This window comes from Falco rusticolus, chromosome 10 (assembly GCF_015220075.1).
Source record: "Falco rusticolus isolate bFalRus1 chromosome 10, bFalRus1.pri, whole genome shotgun sequence".
Taxonomy (NCBI): Eukaryota; Metazoa; Chordata; class Aves; order Falconiformes; family Falconidae; genus Falco; species Falco rusticolus.
Window position 1 is genome coordinate 32226239 of NC_051196.1, and position 14702 is coordinate 32240940.

Consider the following 14702-nt stretch of genomic DNA (forward strand, 5'->3'; position numbering starts at 1 on the left):
CGACAGGGAAGAGTTTACATCCTCCACAGCGCACCGAGGGGCAGAGCGGGGTACCATGCGGGGTACCACGCCTTGCCACTGCCTCTCCAAAGCGTACCCCCTGCCCCGCACACTCGGGGGGGGCAACCACTGGCACGGCTGCCGGGGCCAAGGCCATACAGGTGGGGGCTCTGGGAGCGCCCCAGCCCCTGCCCTGGGGGAACACCCCATTGCAAAGGCTCTGCTCTTCCCCACCCTGCCCCGGCTTTGCTTTCTGCTCTTCAAGCCCAGGACCGCTGCTCCCCTCCCTGCCAGCGCCACGCCGAGGAAAAGCCCCCGCAGCCCCCGCCGCGCACAGCACCGCGGCTCAGCGCCACCTGGCCGGGCCGGGCTCCCCTCACCCTCCTCTCCCTCTCCCTTCCCTTCCGCAGGGGCGGTGGGGCCCGCGGAGCCCCTCACTCACCCGGGCCGGCCGCCGAGCCGCTCCCCGCCGCGCTGCTGGGCCAGGTACGGTGGGCGCGGAGCTGCGCGGGTCGCTGCGCGGGCGCGGTTCGCTGCGCGGCGGCAGCAGCGGTGGGAGGCAGCGGGGCCCCGCGCGGCATTTAACGGGGCGGGGGGGGCGGGGGGGGCGGGGGGGGCGGCGGGGCGGGTACGGCCGCCGCGCCCCGGCCCGGCCCCGGGGCAGCGCTGGAGGGGGGGTCCGGCCGCCTGGCCCGGCTGGGGGGCCCGCGGCACCCCCCGCCCCACGGGCCGTGTCCGTGCAGGTGCCCACGGGCGAGCGGGACCTGCGCGCAGGTGGAAGCGGCGGTGGGCAGCGGCGTGCGGCGGCCCCGGGCTCTGCACCGCTGCGGGCACTCGCCCGGCCCTGCGAGCGGCCAAGGAGGGGCGGCTTCTTTTTTCCCTTTTTCTTTTTTTCCTTCACCCCCCCCTTTTTTTTTTCTTCTTTTTTCTGCTTCACCCCCATTTTTTTCTTTTTCTTTCTGTTTTCGGCCCCTTTTTCTTTTTTGTCCCTTCTTTTTTATTTTTTCCCTTCCCCTCTTTTTCTTTTTTCCCTTTTCTTTTTTCCCTCTTCCCCCCTTTTTTCTTTTCCTCTCGTCTTCCCCAGCTATGGGAGTGCACCTGGGAACTCTATAAACTCAGAAGGTCCTGGAAAAAGGGGACTCCACATTTGCTATCCCTTTGAGTTTAGGAGCCCCTGCAGGTACTGGCTGCAGTGTGGGGAGGTGGGTGCGAACCAGGGGGATGCAGAGCAGAGCTCTGCGGGCTGTAGAGCCTCAGGTTGAGCTTCCAAGAAGGTCAACTGATGTGCCCAACTGTAGCGATGGAGATCATCAACAGAGGCTTCTTAGACACCCTGGAACTGACCTTCCCAGCCCTCCACCTCCTCTCAGCACTCTAGTGGTGGTAGGAACCACCTTGAGTGCTTTGCAGGGCTGTGGTTTAGTGCTTTACCAGCACTTTCCTTTTTGCAGTCACCAACATGAGGAACAGAGAGACGACTTCAGGAAATCACCCACATTCTCTGAATTTTCTAGTAGATGAGCCAATACAGCGTGATCAAACTTGGGTGTTTTGAGGGTGTTAGGGCAGGCACAGGGCAGCTGGGGAGCCCCCCCCCCCCCCCCCAGGGTGCCCACCCCGGCTGGCCCCCGGTCCCCTGCAGAGCTCACCACTGCAGGGCTTTTGTGCTTCCTGCCCTCGGCTGGTGTTTGCTGTTGGTGTGGTCGATAAATCCCCCAAGCCCAGAAAAGGCTGAATTTCACTTGTGTGTGCAGTGAGGAAAATATAGGATTTATAAATACCCATGCATATACAAGGGCTTGTGGGTTGGGTTGGTCTGGATTAAAGGAGGTATTGAAAAATGAGGGAAGCCAGAAACTGCAGGCTTCTCATTTCTGTGATTTCTAATGGCTTTTCCTTTTGCATAAACATTGCATTGACTCCATACCCATTTTCTCCTCTGCTCTGTACAAAATATAACCCAGAGCTCTAAAATGGATATTTTTTATTAGGACATTTGGTTTCCCCAAGCTGAGGAAAGAACAATTGCCCTCTGTGACAGCAGGTCCCCAGTGAGCTGCAGGGCAGCCATGGCCTGAGCGAGGCAAAACGGCAGCTCCTTTGGGGGGGGAAAGCAGCAAATTAAATCTCTGCGCTTGAATTCAGCGTTACCTGTGCTTGGGGACACTGTTACCATGAGTTAAAAGTTCCTGTATAACGAGTTGATTTGAAGACCCAGTTTCTAAACAATAGCTGCCGGGATTGTGTGTTGGTCTCCTGAGTCAGGTACTTTCATTCCCAGAGGACCAAAAAAATCGGATCCTTTTCCCTGCCGCCAGAGCTGCTGTACGCCTGTGAAGTGGAAAGCAGCAGTGCAGAAGGCTGTTTGCTTCTCCCAGTGCCCGTAAAGGTGCTTTTTTCTGCTCTGGCAGTTGCTCAGGGGTGCACATGCAGCATCTTGCGGGCCTGATGTGCCCTCGCAGAGCAGAAGGCGCGGTGGGGACCAGGATTTGTCCCACACCACGAGCCTGGCTGTCTCAGCAGGAATGTGCAACCCAGAGGCAGGGGATGGCTGAGCGGGGAAGGCCCCTTGGTTGGGTTCTCCCCTGCTGGTGCCAGAGGCAGGAGCCGTGCCTGGTGCCGGCGCAGGGCAGCAGCCGAGTGGGAAGGCAGGGTGCACCGAGCTGCAGTGCTCGGCCATCATGATGCACAGCCCTGCCCGACCCCCTGGGACCAAGGAAGGAGCAAATGTGTTTCCCAGCTGGAGGCAGGAAAAAGCGCCGAGTGATGCCCCCCACGCTCACTGCTGAGATGGCGAGGGGTAGTTTTCAGCTGGCGTGTTAAACATCAGCTCTCCTAAACTCGGCGATGTGACCGCGGGGTCTGACCCTACGAAAGCATCTGTGCCTGCCTGGGTTCCCTGCACGCCCACATGAAACAGCCCTTCACAAGACAGTCCAGCTGTGTGCCTCACACACAGGGCACTCCTTTTTCTCCTTCATTTCCCATGGAAGAAGGCACAGCAACACAGCCAGGGCTTGCAAATACCCACGGGTGCCCTGGGTGTCTCCCACCTCCAGCACCAGTGCAGAGCCACCCCAGAGATGCACCTCAAAGCACACTTGTAGCCCTGAGGCACATCCCAACCTAAAGCGAGGGAAAACCTTGGTGGTAAGTGATGCCAGGCTGAGCAGGGAGGGGGAAAGGCTTACAAAAATCGGCGTAGGAGAAAGGTGGTGGTTCCCCCCTTGCTCCCCCCCTGCTTCCACATAATGCCTGGCTGTGTGCGAGAGCAGCCCAGTCCCAGCTGAGACCTCAGGCTCTGAAAAGGAGGCTTTTAGCATGAGCTCCAAGAGCTCGGCCTGTGCAGGGCTGCTAACATGACACTGAACTAACACTGCACTACAATCAAAGCATTTTAATAATTTAATATAATAAATGTCAGAAGGAGTGAATAATTCCCTGTAACCCTGAGGAGGAGGTAGGTGCCAGGAGGAGCCTAGTGGGTATATTGAGCTGCTTTAGCAATAGCCCTTTGACTCTCTGAAGGTAAATTTAAACCAGATGATGGATGCTGGGTGGTCGCCTCCGTGGGCAGAATGGCAAGCACTGTTCAGAAATGCGTCACTGAAACAATTTAGCCCCAAAATTTGGAAGGCAATGGCTGCAGAGAACGGACAAAGAGAAAAAGAACAAGTTTTTAGGTAGACGTTCCCCCAGCTAGAGATCAAATCTGAAGAACTATGCTCTGTTTACCTGCCTTTGGCATGCACATTCCCACTTTAAGTAGTAAATAGTATATAGATAATTATTCCAGAATGCTCTTTAATAAGCTCTGGGCAGTAACCCACGTGCCTCTAGTATTACGTACGGATGGCAGGGAGCAGTGATACCTGCACAAGCCTGGCCCTGCCCGGAGCCAGTGCCGCAGGAGGCTCTGCAGAGCAGGCATTGCTGCTGGCCATGCTGTCAGCACACGTCTTAATCCACAAGTTTTGGCAGTTTGCTCCTGAACACTCCCTGCTGCTGCCTGGCCTCGGTACCAGGCTGTTCCTCACTCTGCCAATGGGTTAATGGGACAGGCTGCTAGCCCAGTAGCTCCATGGGGCTTGGTGCTTCCCAGCAGATCCCAAGCTATATGGATGGGTGCTGATGGACACTTTGGTGCCAGTAAGTGACACAAACAGGGATGGAGCATGTGTCCGCACAGCTGAGACCCAAAGCTATGCTCCTCATTTTGCACTGAATACTGAATGATGAGACTCACCAGGAAAAAATTCACGCACCCAGCCTGGTTCTTCCCTGCTCTGTGCCTGTTGTCTCTGACAAACTGGGGGTGAAATGCTACTGAACAGAGCCAGCAAGGTTCAAAACTCATTTTTCACTGTGTGCATTAGCGCAAAAGAATATCCAAGGTTAGGCTGATGGACAGCCTTTTACTCAATCTGTTTCCACATTTATCCTGATCACAATCAGTAGTTCTGTAAAAAAAACAAAAAACAAAAACAAAAACAAAAAAAACAAACCACCAAAACCAAAGACTTTTGCAAGAGATTCCCAAATGACGCTTTTAGATGAAGGGGAAAATAGCAAAGGTGGATCAAAGCTGAAATCACACTATTGCTTGGCAGCAGAGAGTGAGACAGCTGCAGATTACCATTACAGAAAAAGATTAAATAACTTCCTTACAGGATCTCTTTGGCTGTGCAAAGATACAAACCATTCAGCGGACAGAAAGGCTGGAGTGAAACTTTCCAGCAAGGCTCAGTAACCCACCCAGGAGCGGGCACTGGTGGGGTACCAGCTGGTGAAGCTCAGCTGCAGCATGCTGGAGCAGGAGTCTCCCAGCCCCACGATGGAGGGTCAGAGGGGACAGATCCAGCCTCAGCACGGGAGCTGTCAAGGGTGATCTGAGGGTCTGTCTGGTGAAGAAGCTCCTTCTGCCTCGCCGTGTGCTGGCAGCGTGTGCTCTGCAGTCAGGAGCGGGCTTGCTGTGGCCGTAAAACCTTCATTTCCCAGACACAGCTAGGCAGCTCATGCTGTGGGTGACACTGGCACTGGCTGTAAATCTGATTTTGGCAGAGCTCTGTCGATTTATGCTTGCTAGTGATCCAGATAACACATCTAGGATAAAGACTTGAGAACAAGGAGGGCAGGAGATTGTATCGCCTGGCTGATAACCGAACAGAGCAGCGATGAGAAAATCCATGGAGTGCAAAACATCAGGTCCCCATGGGACTACCCAGAGGAGACGCTGGGTAAATATTTGTGTGTATGGGAGATGTGTTTGTCTTCCACAAACAGGAGAGCACCAGCTTCATCCACAACATGGGAAAGCTGGAAGTGAAGGGATATACATTTAAAGCAAATTGTAACATGGATCCTAGAAGCTATAAAGGGCACAGCATTTTTAAACTACACGTGTTGCACTGGGAAGAACAGAATTGGCAGGTGAACTCTTCTAAAAGGTTGCTTGGGATGTCTGCTTGCTGCTTCTCTCCCTAGGAGCTTGCTCTGGCCACTGAGCCCAGCAAGAGCTCACCATAACCTGCCTTAGGATGCTTGGCAGAACCAGATTTACCTCCCTTCACACATCTGGTTGTTTATGCCCTCAATTATTCCCCATTTCTAGCCTATTTAAGAGGAAGAGAGGCTGTATTTAATGGGGATATTCTGCTGCACACCTCCTGAAAGATTTTCCCTGGGTGGCCATGGCTGATGCCCCGCATCCTCATTGCTTCTCTGAGTCATCCCCAGGTGCTGCCCACAGTCCCTGGCCGCTTTCTCTCATTGACTGTGTTTGCAGCTGCGGTTGGGACTTCACAGCCTTCTCTGGCCACTGCTGTTTGTCTCTGATGGGAGGCCGTTGCTGTGTGGAAAGGTCATGAGTGACCCCCAGGAGCCTTAGGAGGTTCAGGAGCCAGAGCCTGAGACCAGTTTCCATACAGCTTTCTCTCTCCTGAAGATGCTGGATCTGATTTGGGTCTGATGCTCACCCAAGTGGGTCCAAAAACATCCCCTGGGCATGCAAGCAGAAACACAGAGCTGTTGGCAAATACCAGCAGGCATGAACAACCCTTTGCAGCAAGCCAAGGGAGCTCAGCACGTGAAAGAAGTGAGCTCAGGCTTAAGTCAAAACCTTTTCATAACCAACCAGGCTGGGTTCCCCTGGTAGGAGCAATTTCTTGAGCGTTCCCAGCTACCATGCCCTAAACACTGGCAGATGTGCCAAGGAGGGGCTCCTGCCCAGGCAGCACCCCTTCCCTCTCCTCTGGTTTCCTCTTATCCAGATGAAGGTACTCAGGGGGCTTAGGGGCAGGAGCTGGTGTTCTTCAGATGGGTCGTCTCACCTCCTCTGAAAGCACGTCAGCACCACAGAAGTTGTCCCCAGTAGACACCCCATAGCTCCCCCCGTTCTTATCCCCCGGTTCTTGCACACATGTCCCAGGTGGCAGAGCAGAGCACCTCGGACTCAGACCCACCTCATCTCCCTCTAGCCAGCTAACGCCCAGCCTACTAAGCAGAGGTAAATGTCAGGTGTATGGGAACTCCTTCTAGTTAATAGAGCAGAAACAATCAGCAAAACTACCTACTACTTAGATCTTGGAGAAAAATGCAGCTATTTTCACCCAACAGCCCTCGCAGAAGCAGACGAGCAGCTCCTCCTTGCCTGACAGCTCCCCAGCTGCGCTCAGGGCTCCGTAGCATCATTTCCCAACTCACAAAAAAGCCATACAGCAACAAGCACATCAGGTGGATAAAACAAACTGATAAAGAATTAGAGCACTGCCACCACTGCATGGGGCTGGAAATCATAGAAATGTGTGGTGCAGTGCTACCAACGTAGCGCCCTGTGCGTGTTTGATGGAAAACTGATGAAGCAGTTATTCAGTTATCCAAACTTTGTATTTGTCAGCGCCAGCCCTGGTCTTAGAGCGAAGGCTCCAGTGCTTTCCGATGGGAAAGCCTTTCCACCTCCGCCACCCCATCAGGCTGGACAGGGAGGGAGCTCCAGGCTCCCCACTCGGCATAGGGCCAGGCAAGGAGCTGGCTCTGGTGTTGCAGCGCTGGGGGATCGCTGTCTTGTAGATCCAACCTGTACCAAACCAACCTGCTTCGAGATGGTGTGCGGAGGTACCTGCAGCTGCCAGCAGACCAGACGGTACTGATACTGCACGCCAAAGTCGCACAGAAGTCCTATGGCAATGAAAAAAGGTAGGAGATCGCTCCATCTTCTCCCGTAGCAGCTTCCAAACCCAGCAACCTAAAGCTCGATTTCAGCCATGCTAGATTTCTCTAAGCTAATGAAGCAAATGATTTGACATAGCCCCTCGCCATCCACTCACAGCCTCTTTGCATCCAGGGCCATAATTTAGTCTTCATGAACTGAGTAACACGAGAAAGATATTAACCTCCACCTGCATCCATCCCAGTTAGACACTCCCAGTGGTTAGGTTCCTCCCGTGGAGTGCTGGAGATTGGAAAGATGAAGTAAAGAAGGAAAGAGACTATTCAGATCTTACCCCCCAAGAATGAAATTATAAAGATGAAGAGGAGGAAAGGTTAGTGTTCTAAGTGCTCTGGAAATCTTGTCTTAAAATCTGAACGGCCACAGCAGGGACTGGGGCGTTGCCATCAATGCCCACGGTCTCCAAAAAGCTGCTATTTTTGAAAACCCTTCCCGCACTGCAAAAACACTTTGAGGTTCTGGCTTGAATTTCCAAAATTGCTACTTCTGGGCAGTGATGTCAGACTGTGGCACTGTAATATCATTAATCCTCCATTAATCCTTGTGATATATAAATATTCCTCCCTTATTACCAAGTGTGGAATATCTATGAGGCGACAAACTCTACCTCTAAGGCGTAACCCACCCACACCCCAGCAAAAAAGAGCTCTAGGCTGGGCTGGCTGTGCCTACAAAGTCCTCATTGCAGCCAGTCTCCTGCCAGGGGCTGCTGGTCTGCCGGTAAAAGTTGTATTTCGGGACTGGGTCTTCCAGCCAGGAGGGAAGCCTTCATATCGCTGAGCCTTTGGCACAGCCTCTTTCCCCTGCTGCAGACCCCATGCAAAGGATGAGCATGAAAATCAGATGCCAGGTCTGGAGAGGGAGAGAAAACCAGCACAGAACTCCCAGGTTAAAGTTTAAAGGTGCTGGTCCTGTTTTCCTTCGTGGTGGGAGTCAGGGGCCCGTGCTGTGCATGACTTGTTTAAATAAACCCATGCCCAGGACTTTAGGGCTCTGAAATATCCAGCCCCCTGCACTGGTGGTTTCTCTGCTAGTGCTTTACACAGTACCAATAGCAGATGAATTTGCACCATTCACACAAGTGCAAAGACAGTGGAAACCCAAATAAAACACAGGAAAACAGGTTTCCAAAACCCTGGCTATAGATTTATTTGCGTTGGGCTGTGAACCTGGCTGTGAATGCAAACTCTGTTCCCGACCTGCTGAAACTCCCACATGGCAGGCGGGCAGAGACAGGGGGCCTGATCCCTCCTTGGCTCGGGGCTGGGGGCAGCCAAGGTGCCCAGTCCTCCCCTCCTGGGTATGTCCTGTGGCCAGTGGGCTGATGGCTACCACTGGCACTAACAGATGTGGCAGCTGCCCCGGGCTGGGGCCAGATTCTGCAGCTGGAGGCAGCTGGTGGAGGGCAGAGAGGCTGAGGCAGCTGCTTCAGCAGAGCCCAATTCCTCCGGCCAGCCCTGCCTGCGCCCCCCAGCCTGGGGATCCCCAGCCCCACGTACATCCTGCAGCCCCACATACATCCCAGGTGCAGCGTTGCTGTGGCACCAGTGAGCCCCAGTGAGGGTCCCCACTCTCAGTGCAGCCATCCCGCTGCCCCCAAGCACCTTTTCTGGGTGCTGAAGTGCCATAAGAAAATACCCTCTTGTCTCTGCAGGTTTTTCTGCCCCCCACCTTGCGTTTACCTGAGCGGACCAGGATGGAAGTTAAAGCAAGACCAGATAAAAGGTAAGAACTCGGCAGCAGCCCTGGACCTCTCCTCCTGTGCCACAGAGAGCTGCCCTGCGCCTCTGCAAAGGGGAGAGTGACCCAGTTTAGTTTATCTTTGCCCCTGCCCCAAAGTTTTCTTTCCACCCTTGAGGCTGAGCCCTCCCCGGTCCAGACCCAGCGGGGGCTGGAGCCTGGAGCCTGGGCCACCCACCGCGCCAGGAGGAGCCGAGCCCATGCCTGTGCGGGGGCTGCAGGGTGCTTCTCCCCGTCTCTTCCAGCCAGGGACCTGGGAGAGGCGGGTTTTCGGGTGTGCGGGTACATGGGGCTGGACAGCATGGGCAGCAGCCTGATGGAGACCCAGAAGCTCAGCTTTGAGGAGCAGCCAGACGCAAAGGTAATGCCGCTGCTCCCTGGGGCTGTGAGCCCTCTCACTCAACATCAGGGCTGGGCTGTCCCCAGTGTCACCCCATGCCCCGGGCTGTCACATCATCCCCTTCCTCAGGATGTTGCGGTCCTTCCTTCCTAGCCATCACTGCCCCCGCCTGCTCTGCCACCTTGCTGTGGCACATGCAGCAGCCAGAGCAGCCAGGCAGGCTCCCCTGCCTTGCCAAGAGCCCTGTCTATCTTCGGCACCATCTTTTCAGATCGACGGCCCTGTGGCAGGCAGGCAGGCTGCCAAAATCTGCACAGCTCCCTCAGCCCTAGTACCTTCTCCCGATAACTGCGCTGCTGCTTATTGCAAAATGAAAGCCCAGTCTTTCATTTGCAGATAAACATCAAAAAAACACCCTGATCAATCCCAAAGTTCAAGAGCTTTAGCAGAGCTCTGGCATCTTTGGATAGGGGGAAAAGAAGAAGAAAAAGCATTATCTGGGTCCCCAAAGAGCACGGGGTCTGAGTCGGGCCAGAAATCTTACAAAAAGAGCCTTTGTCTGCAGTGCTTGCATTGCTGCTAAGGCACAGCGTATCAGCCAGGATGGGGGGAGAAACCATAAACCCAGGCCGATTTCTCATGTTATGTGGGATAAATCACATGTGAACATTCATTTCCATGAGGAATTCTCTGCCCCCAGTGTAAATAAAGCCTCTGCCGATCCCCAGGTCTTCATTCCACCTGTAATAACATCTCTGGTCGTTTCCCCCTTTAAATGAACCCGGGGCTCTTTGAAAGGGTACTATTATGTCCTTGTGGGGTGTTGAGGAGGGCGAGGAGGGTGAGGAAGGCTCGTGGGGCTGGGCTGGAGCTGCCAGCAGCTCCTCTCTACCCTTGGCAGGGCTTCGGCTGTGCCAAGGCACTGTACATCTCGGACGCGGACAAGCGCAAACATTTCCGCCTGGTCCTGAAGCTCTTCTTCAGCAATGGGCAGGAGATCGGCACCTTCCACAGCAAGCTGATCAAGGTCATCTCCAAGCCCTCACAGAAGAAGCAGTCGCTGAAGAACACGGACCGTGAGTATGGGGATGGCTCTATGGGGAGGAAGGTGGGTGTGAGCCCAGGGTGGGATGCTGTCCAAGTGCTCATGGCTTGGCTCCAGAGTGGTCCAGGATGGACCCAAAGCCCATGGGCACCCCCAAAAGAGGATGTATCTGGACATATTGATGTCTCAATTCCAAACGGTTCACCCACCACAATGTGGAATGCCCTGATGCCAACATGCTCCCCACACCATGGGCTTCACCTGCACCTTTGAAAAGCCCAGCTGGGCTGGCACGTAGAGAGAAGGGCAGCTGGGAGGGGGCTGGCTCCTGCCCGGCTGGGTAACACCAGTAAACAAGACTTGCCCTCCCTCGGCTTGACAAAGCCATAGTTCAAGCCATGCACAGACCTGGCAAGCGCTAACACAGCCACCTCTCCCCACAGTCTGCATCTCCTCGGGCTCCAAAGTCTCCCTCTTCAACCGCCTGCGCTCCCAGACCGTCAGCACCCGCTACCTCTCTGTTGAGGGGGGAGCCTTCATCGCCAGCGCCAGGCAGTGGGCAGCCTTCACCCTCCACCTGGGTAAGGACCCTCGAGGGGCTGCTGATACCAGCGATGCCCAGGGCTGCCCACCTCCAGCCCTGGCTCTCCCCTCCTGCAAAGCCAGTTCTTGGGGGGAAAAAGGGGTGGGAATTAGCCTGAGGGTGTGGGAACCTAGCTCAGATCTCACGTCTGCCCAGTGTTCCTGGAGCTGATAGCCATTTCCCACTGGCTTTAAGGGTTGGTGTCATATCTTGAGGGCACATGGGCTGTGACCAGGGTAGCAACAGCTGACTTGGTCAGGACGTTCACAAATCCAAGCAAGTAACTTGTCTGGAATAGGCCAAAGCCCAGCAGCATCTCTGCCCACACTACCTCCAGCAGTGTCCCTCCAAGGTACCACATCCCACTTCTGCTCTCCCATGCTGGGCTCCCAGGGAGCAATGGTCTTTCCAAGCAGTGAGCACCTGCAGAGCAGAGAAAGCAATAAAAAAGCACCAGGAGCACAGCCGGAGCTGTGTGTAGCAAGGCAGCCCAGGTTAACCTGCTCCCCGGCTGCTTGGGGCAGTGACTCTGCCTCTCTCCTTCCTGGCAAGCCAACGAGTGCTGCACCCGGAGTGAGTTCCCCCTGCGGGAAGGGTATATCCGCTACGGTTCAGTGGTCCAGCTGGTCTGCACGGCCACCGGCATCACCCTGCCTCCCCTGGTAAGCCTCCATCCCTGCGGGGGTCAGGCACATGGTCCTGGCCGCTCTGTGGCTCAGCAACGGGTACCATCCCTGGGCTGCTGCTGCCCGCAGATCATCCGGAAGGTGATGAAGCAGTACGCCATGCTGGACGTGGATGAGCCCATCTCCCAGCTCCACAAATGTGCCTTCCAGTTCCAGGGCAGCGACCACATGTACCTGTGTCTCTCCACGGAGAAAGTGATCCAGTTCCAGGTATGGTAGCACGAGGAGGGGGTGAGGACACCCAGGGTGCTCCCTGTCCTCTCTCCCAGCTCCTCTGTGTTGGTGCTGGCTGGGGAACATGTCACCGGGAGGGGTCTTCTAGAAAAGAGGGTTTGCATCCAAGTTAAGGTCAGAATCACTGCAAAGCCACCTGCCTCTGTCTTGCCTGCTTCGGTGGGAACATCGTCACCGAGGTCTTTGACATTTATATCCCAGTGAGCAAAGCAGTCTCTTGCTGGAACCGACCAGTCATCCCGACCCTGGTTCCCTGCCATCCCCACTGCAGTGTGCTTGGAGCTGTGATGCTCTCCACAGGCGTCTCCCTGTCCGAAGGAAGCCAACCGGGAGCTGCTGAACGATGGCTCCTGCTGGACCATCATCGGCACTGAGACGGTGGAGTACACCTTCAGCGAGAGCCTGGCCTGCATCCACAAGCCCGTCAGCCCCGTGCCCCTCGTCACTGCCCTGCAGGTAGACACAGCACCGACCACGGGCCACCTCTCCCCCTCTGTCACCTGCCTCTACCATGGCTCCTGCTCCTGAGCCCTTGCACCTGTGTTCAGCATCTCCTGGCTTTGGGATGCTGTGGGAATGCCCAGGTCTGGACTGCTGTGGTGGGGACGGGATGCGCAGGCAGAGCATCCTGCAGGAGAAGGAGTCTGGCGCATTCCACCACATAACACACTGCCACACGCACTGCCTGTCACAGCTCACGGGTGGCGGGGACGTGGCCATGCTGGAGGTGCACGGGGAGTACTTCCATGCACACCTCAAGGTGTGGTTCGGAGACGTGGAAGCAGAGACGATGTACAGGTAATGTGGCCGAGGGGTGGGGAGCAGGCAGGGAACAGCCGCCAGGTTTGGGCTGTGCTGGGCAGCTCTGGGAGGGACGTGGCTGCCAGCCTTGGGGACAGGGGCACTTGCACTGCCCGTCCTGCAGGACCAAGCACGAGCATTGCAACGAGAGGCAGGGATGAGTGTGGCTGGTGGCTGCTCTCTGCCCTGGATGCAGCCTGGGGGTAGTGGTGGGTGGGAGATAACAGAGACCTCAGGGGGCTGCAAACAACCAAGCAGCCCTGGCAGAGAGGAACACAACACCCGGGAGAAGGGGGGAAATAGGCTGGAGGCTTCATGCTGAGCTCCAGGCTGGAGGAGTCATACTGGCACCGCTTCGAGTGTGGGACCCACCTCGGTTAACATTTTCCTCTCCTGCGCCATTCCCAGGAGCCCCAAGTCACTCGTGTGTGTCGTCCCTGACGTCTCTGCCTTTGGCAGTGACTGGAGGTGGCTGCGATACCCCATCGCAGTCCCGCTCCTGCTGATCAGGGATGATGGCCTCATCTACTCCAGCTCGTTCACATTCACCTACACCCCCGAGCAGAGCTTCATTCCAGGGCAGCAGGTCCTCTCGGATGTTCCCCAGGGCTCAGACAAACTGCTTGACAGCATCCATCAGGAATTCACCAGGACCAACTTCCACCTCTTCATGCAGAGCTAGCAAGCTGGCCGGGCAGAAGCTTGGCCTCACCTCCAGCTCCAGAGAAGGGCTGATCCATCCACCCCATCCAGGGCTCAGGGTGATCCTGGCAGAGGGTCCTGCCCACACATCGAACGCCTGCCATGTTACCGTGATTTGCTGACTTGTCTCTTCTTCACGGCAGCATCTCACCCTGCTGAGATCTTACGCGAGAGCATCAATAAATCAGGCTTGAAGGACTCATTACTGATTCAATCGCTTCCTTACTAACCTTCACAATTTACCTCCCATGCTGGCACAGAGCATCACAGCTCCCTTGATATCCTCAGTCCATATATTCAAAGGCCAGGAGGGATAGGGATGATGCATGAATTTGACCTTAAGTGTTATTGACCTATACACCAGGAATCCCTGCATCGCTTCTGCGCTTTTCAGTAATGAGGAGCTGATTTCCAGCAGCCAAATACCCAGCACCAGATGTTTTGGTTTTTTATTGGAGGCCCAGACGGGGTCATTTCAAAACGAAAAGGGAAAAAGAGAGTGTGAAACCCAGCTCCTTCCTAGCTGGCGTGGCTCTGCTGAGCTCTGTTGTTTTACACACTTATACACACACAGAAATTGCAGCGCTGGCATCAGCAGGAAACTGCTGATGTAAAGATTCCATAACAAGAAGCCAGGTTTCTTGGAGCCAGACCTGAGTGTTATGCAGAGTGGGTCTTGCAGCTTTATTTAGTCTTCAGATCTCTGTGGCATCAAAAGACCTATGGTGTACCTGGAAACCTGCTGGTTTCGAAACAACCCAACTGCCAAACCCACAGAGGTGTTCAACCCACCCTGAACTCGGTGGTGGCAGGGGAGCAGGGGGAGCACGGTGCGCCACAACCCACAGCACCCCAGGCGTGCGGAGCACCCAGACCCACACGCAGGCCTCATCACCCAGCTTACCTGTGTGTTTTGTGTGATCCAGCATGTTTTGGACACCAGCACCACACAGATCGACAGCCCCGGTGTGCATTCCCTGCCACGCTGCACCTCCACATGCTGGACCCGGGGCTGCAGGGCACTGATGGCCTCACCACCCAGTGTGGAGATGCACAGTGATGCCCGGTGTCTTGGCCACCTCCTACAGCTTGTGCATGGCCCTGGATCCTGTGGGAGCACAAGAGCTTTGGGTCTCCAGGGTCCTAACCCAGGGACTTCTCAGAGGGCAGCGCCTACCTAACCTCCACCAGGAGATGGGGTTCCTTCTTGCCCAGAACCTCACAGAGGGTGAAAAGCTGTTAGCAGACACATCTGTGTGCATCTGGAGCTGCAGCTGCTGGAGGAAAAAATCAGGGAGAATATTACAGTGCATGCCAACAGCCAAGGGCTGGCAGAGGAAAGG

The 14702-nt window shown here is 55.4% G+C and overlaps 2 protein-coding genes across 3 annotated transcripts in view; one reads left to right on the forward strand and one right to left on the reverse strand.

Moving 5' to 3' along the window:
* MATN4 (matrilin 4) overlaps positions 1–547 on the reverse strand; it is an 18083-nt gene extending 17536 nt beyond the window's left edge. The window contains exon 1 of one of the 2 annotated variants that reach the window (XM_037403166.1): positions 443–547. The gene's annotated coding sequence lies outside the window, so the exon portion shown is untranslated. The remainder of the gene's footprint in view (positions 1–442) is intronic. The other variant, XM_037403165.1, reaches the window with a different exon arrangement.
* Positions 1–14695, forward strand: part of RBPJL (recombination signal binding protein for immunoglobulin kappa J region like) — a 20511-nt gene extending 5816 nt beyond the window's left edge. The window contains exons 3-12 of the mRNA XM_037402694.1: positions 411–486; positions 7069–7194; positions 8883–8953; positions 9214–9329; positions 10210–10384; positions 10797–10934; positions 11489–11832; positions 12157–12312; positions 12551–12654; positions 13066–14695. Of these exons, the coding sequence (XP_037258591.1) occupies positions 411–486; positions 7069–7194; positions 8883–8953; positions 9214–9329; positions 10210–10384; positions 10797–10934; positions 11489–11832; positions 12157–12312; positions 12551–12654; positions 13066–13339 (1580 nt within the window). The 3' untranslated portion in view covers positions 13340–14695. The remainder of the gene's footprint in view (positions 1–410; positions 487–7068; positions 7195–8882; positions 8954–9213; positions 9330–10209; positions 10385–10796; positions 10935–11488; positions 11833–12156; positions 12313–12550; positions 12655–13065) is intronic.
* The last annotated feature ends 7 nt before the right edge of the window (positions 14696–14702 follow it).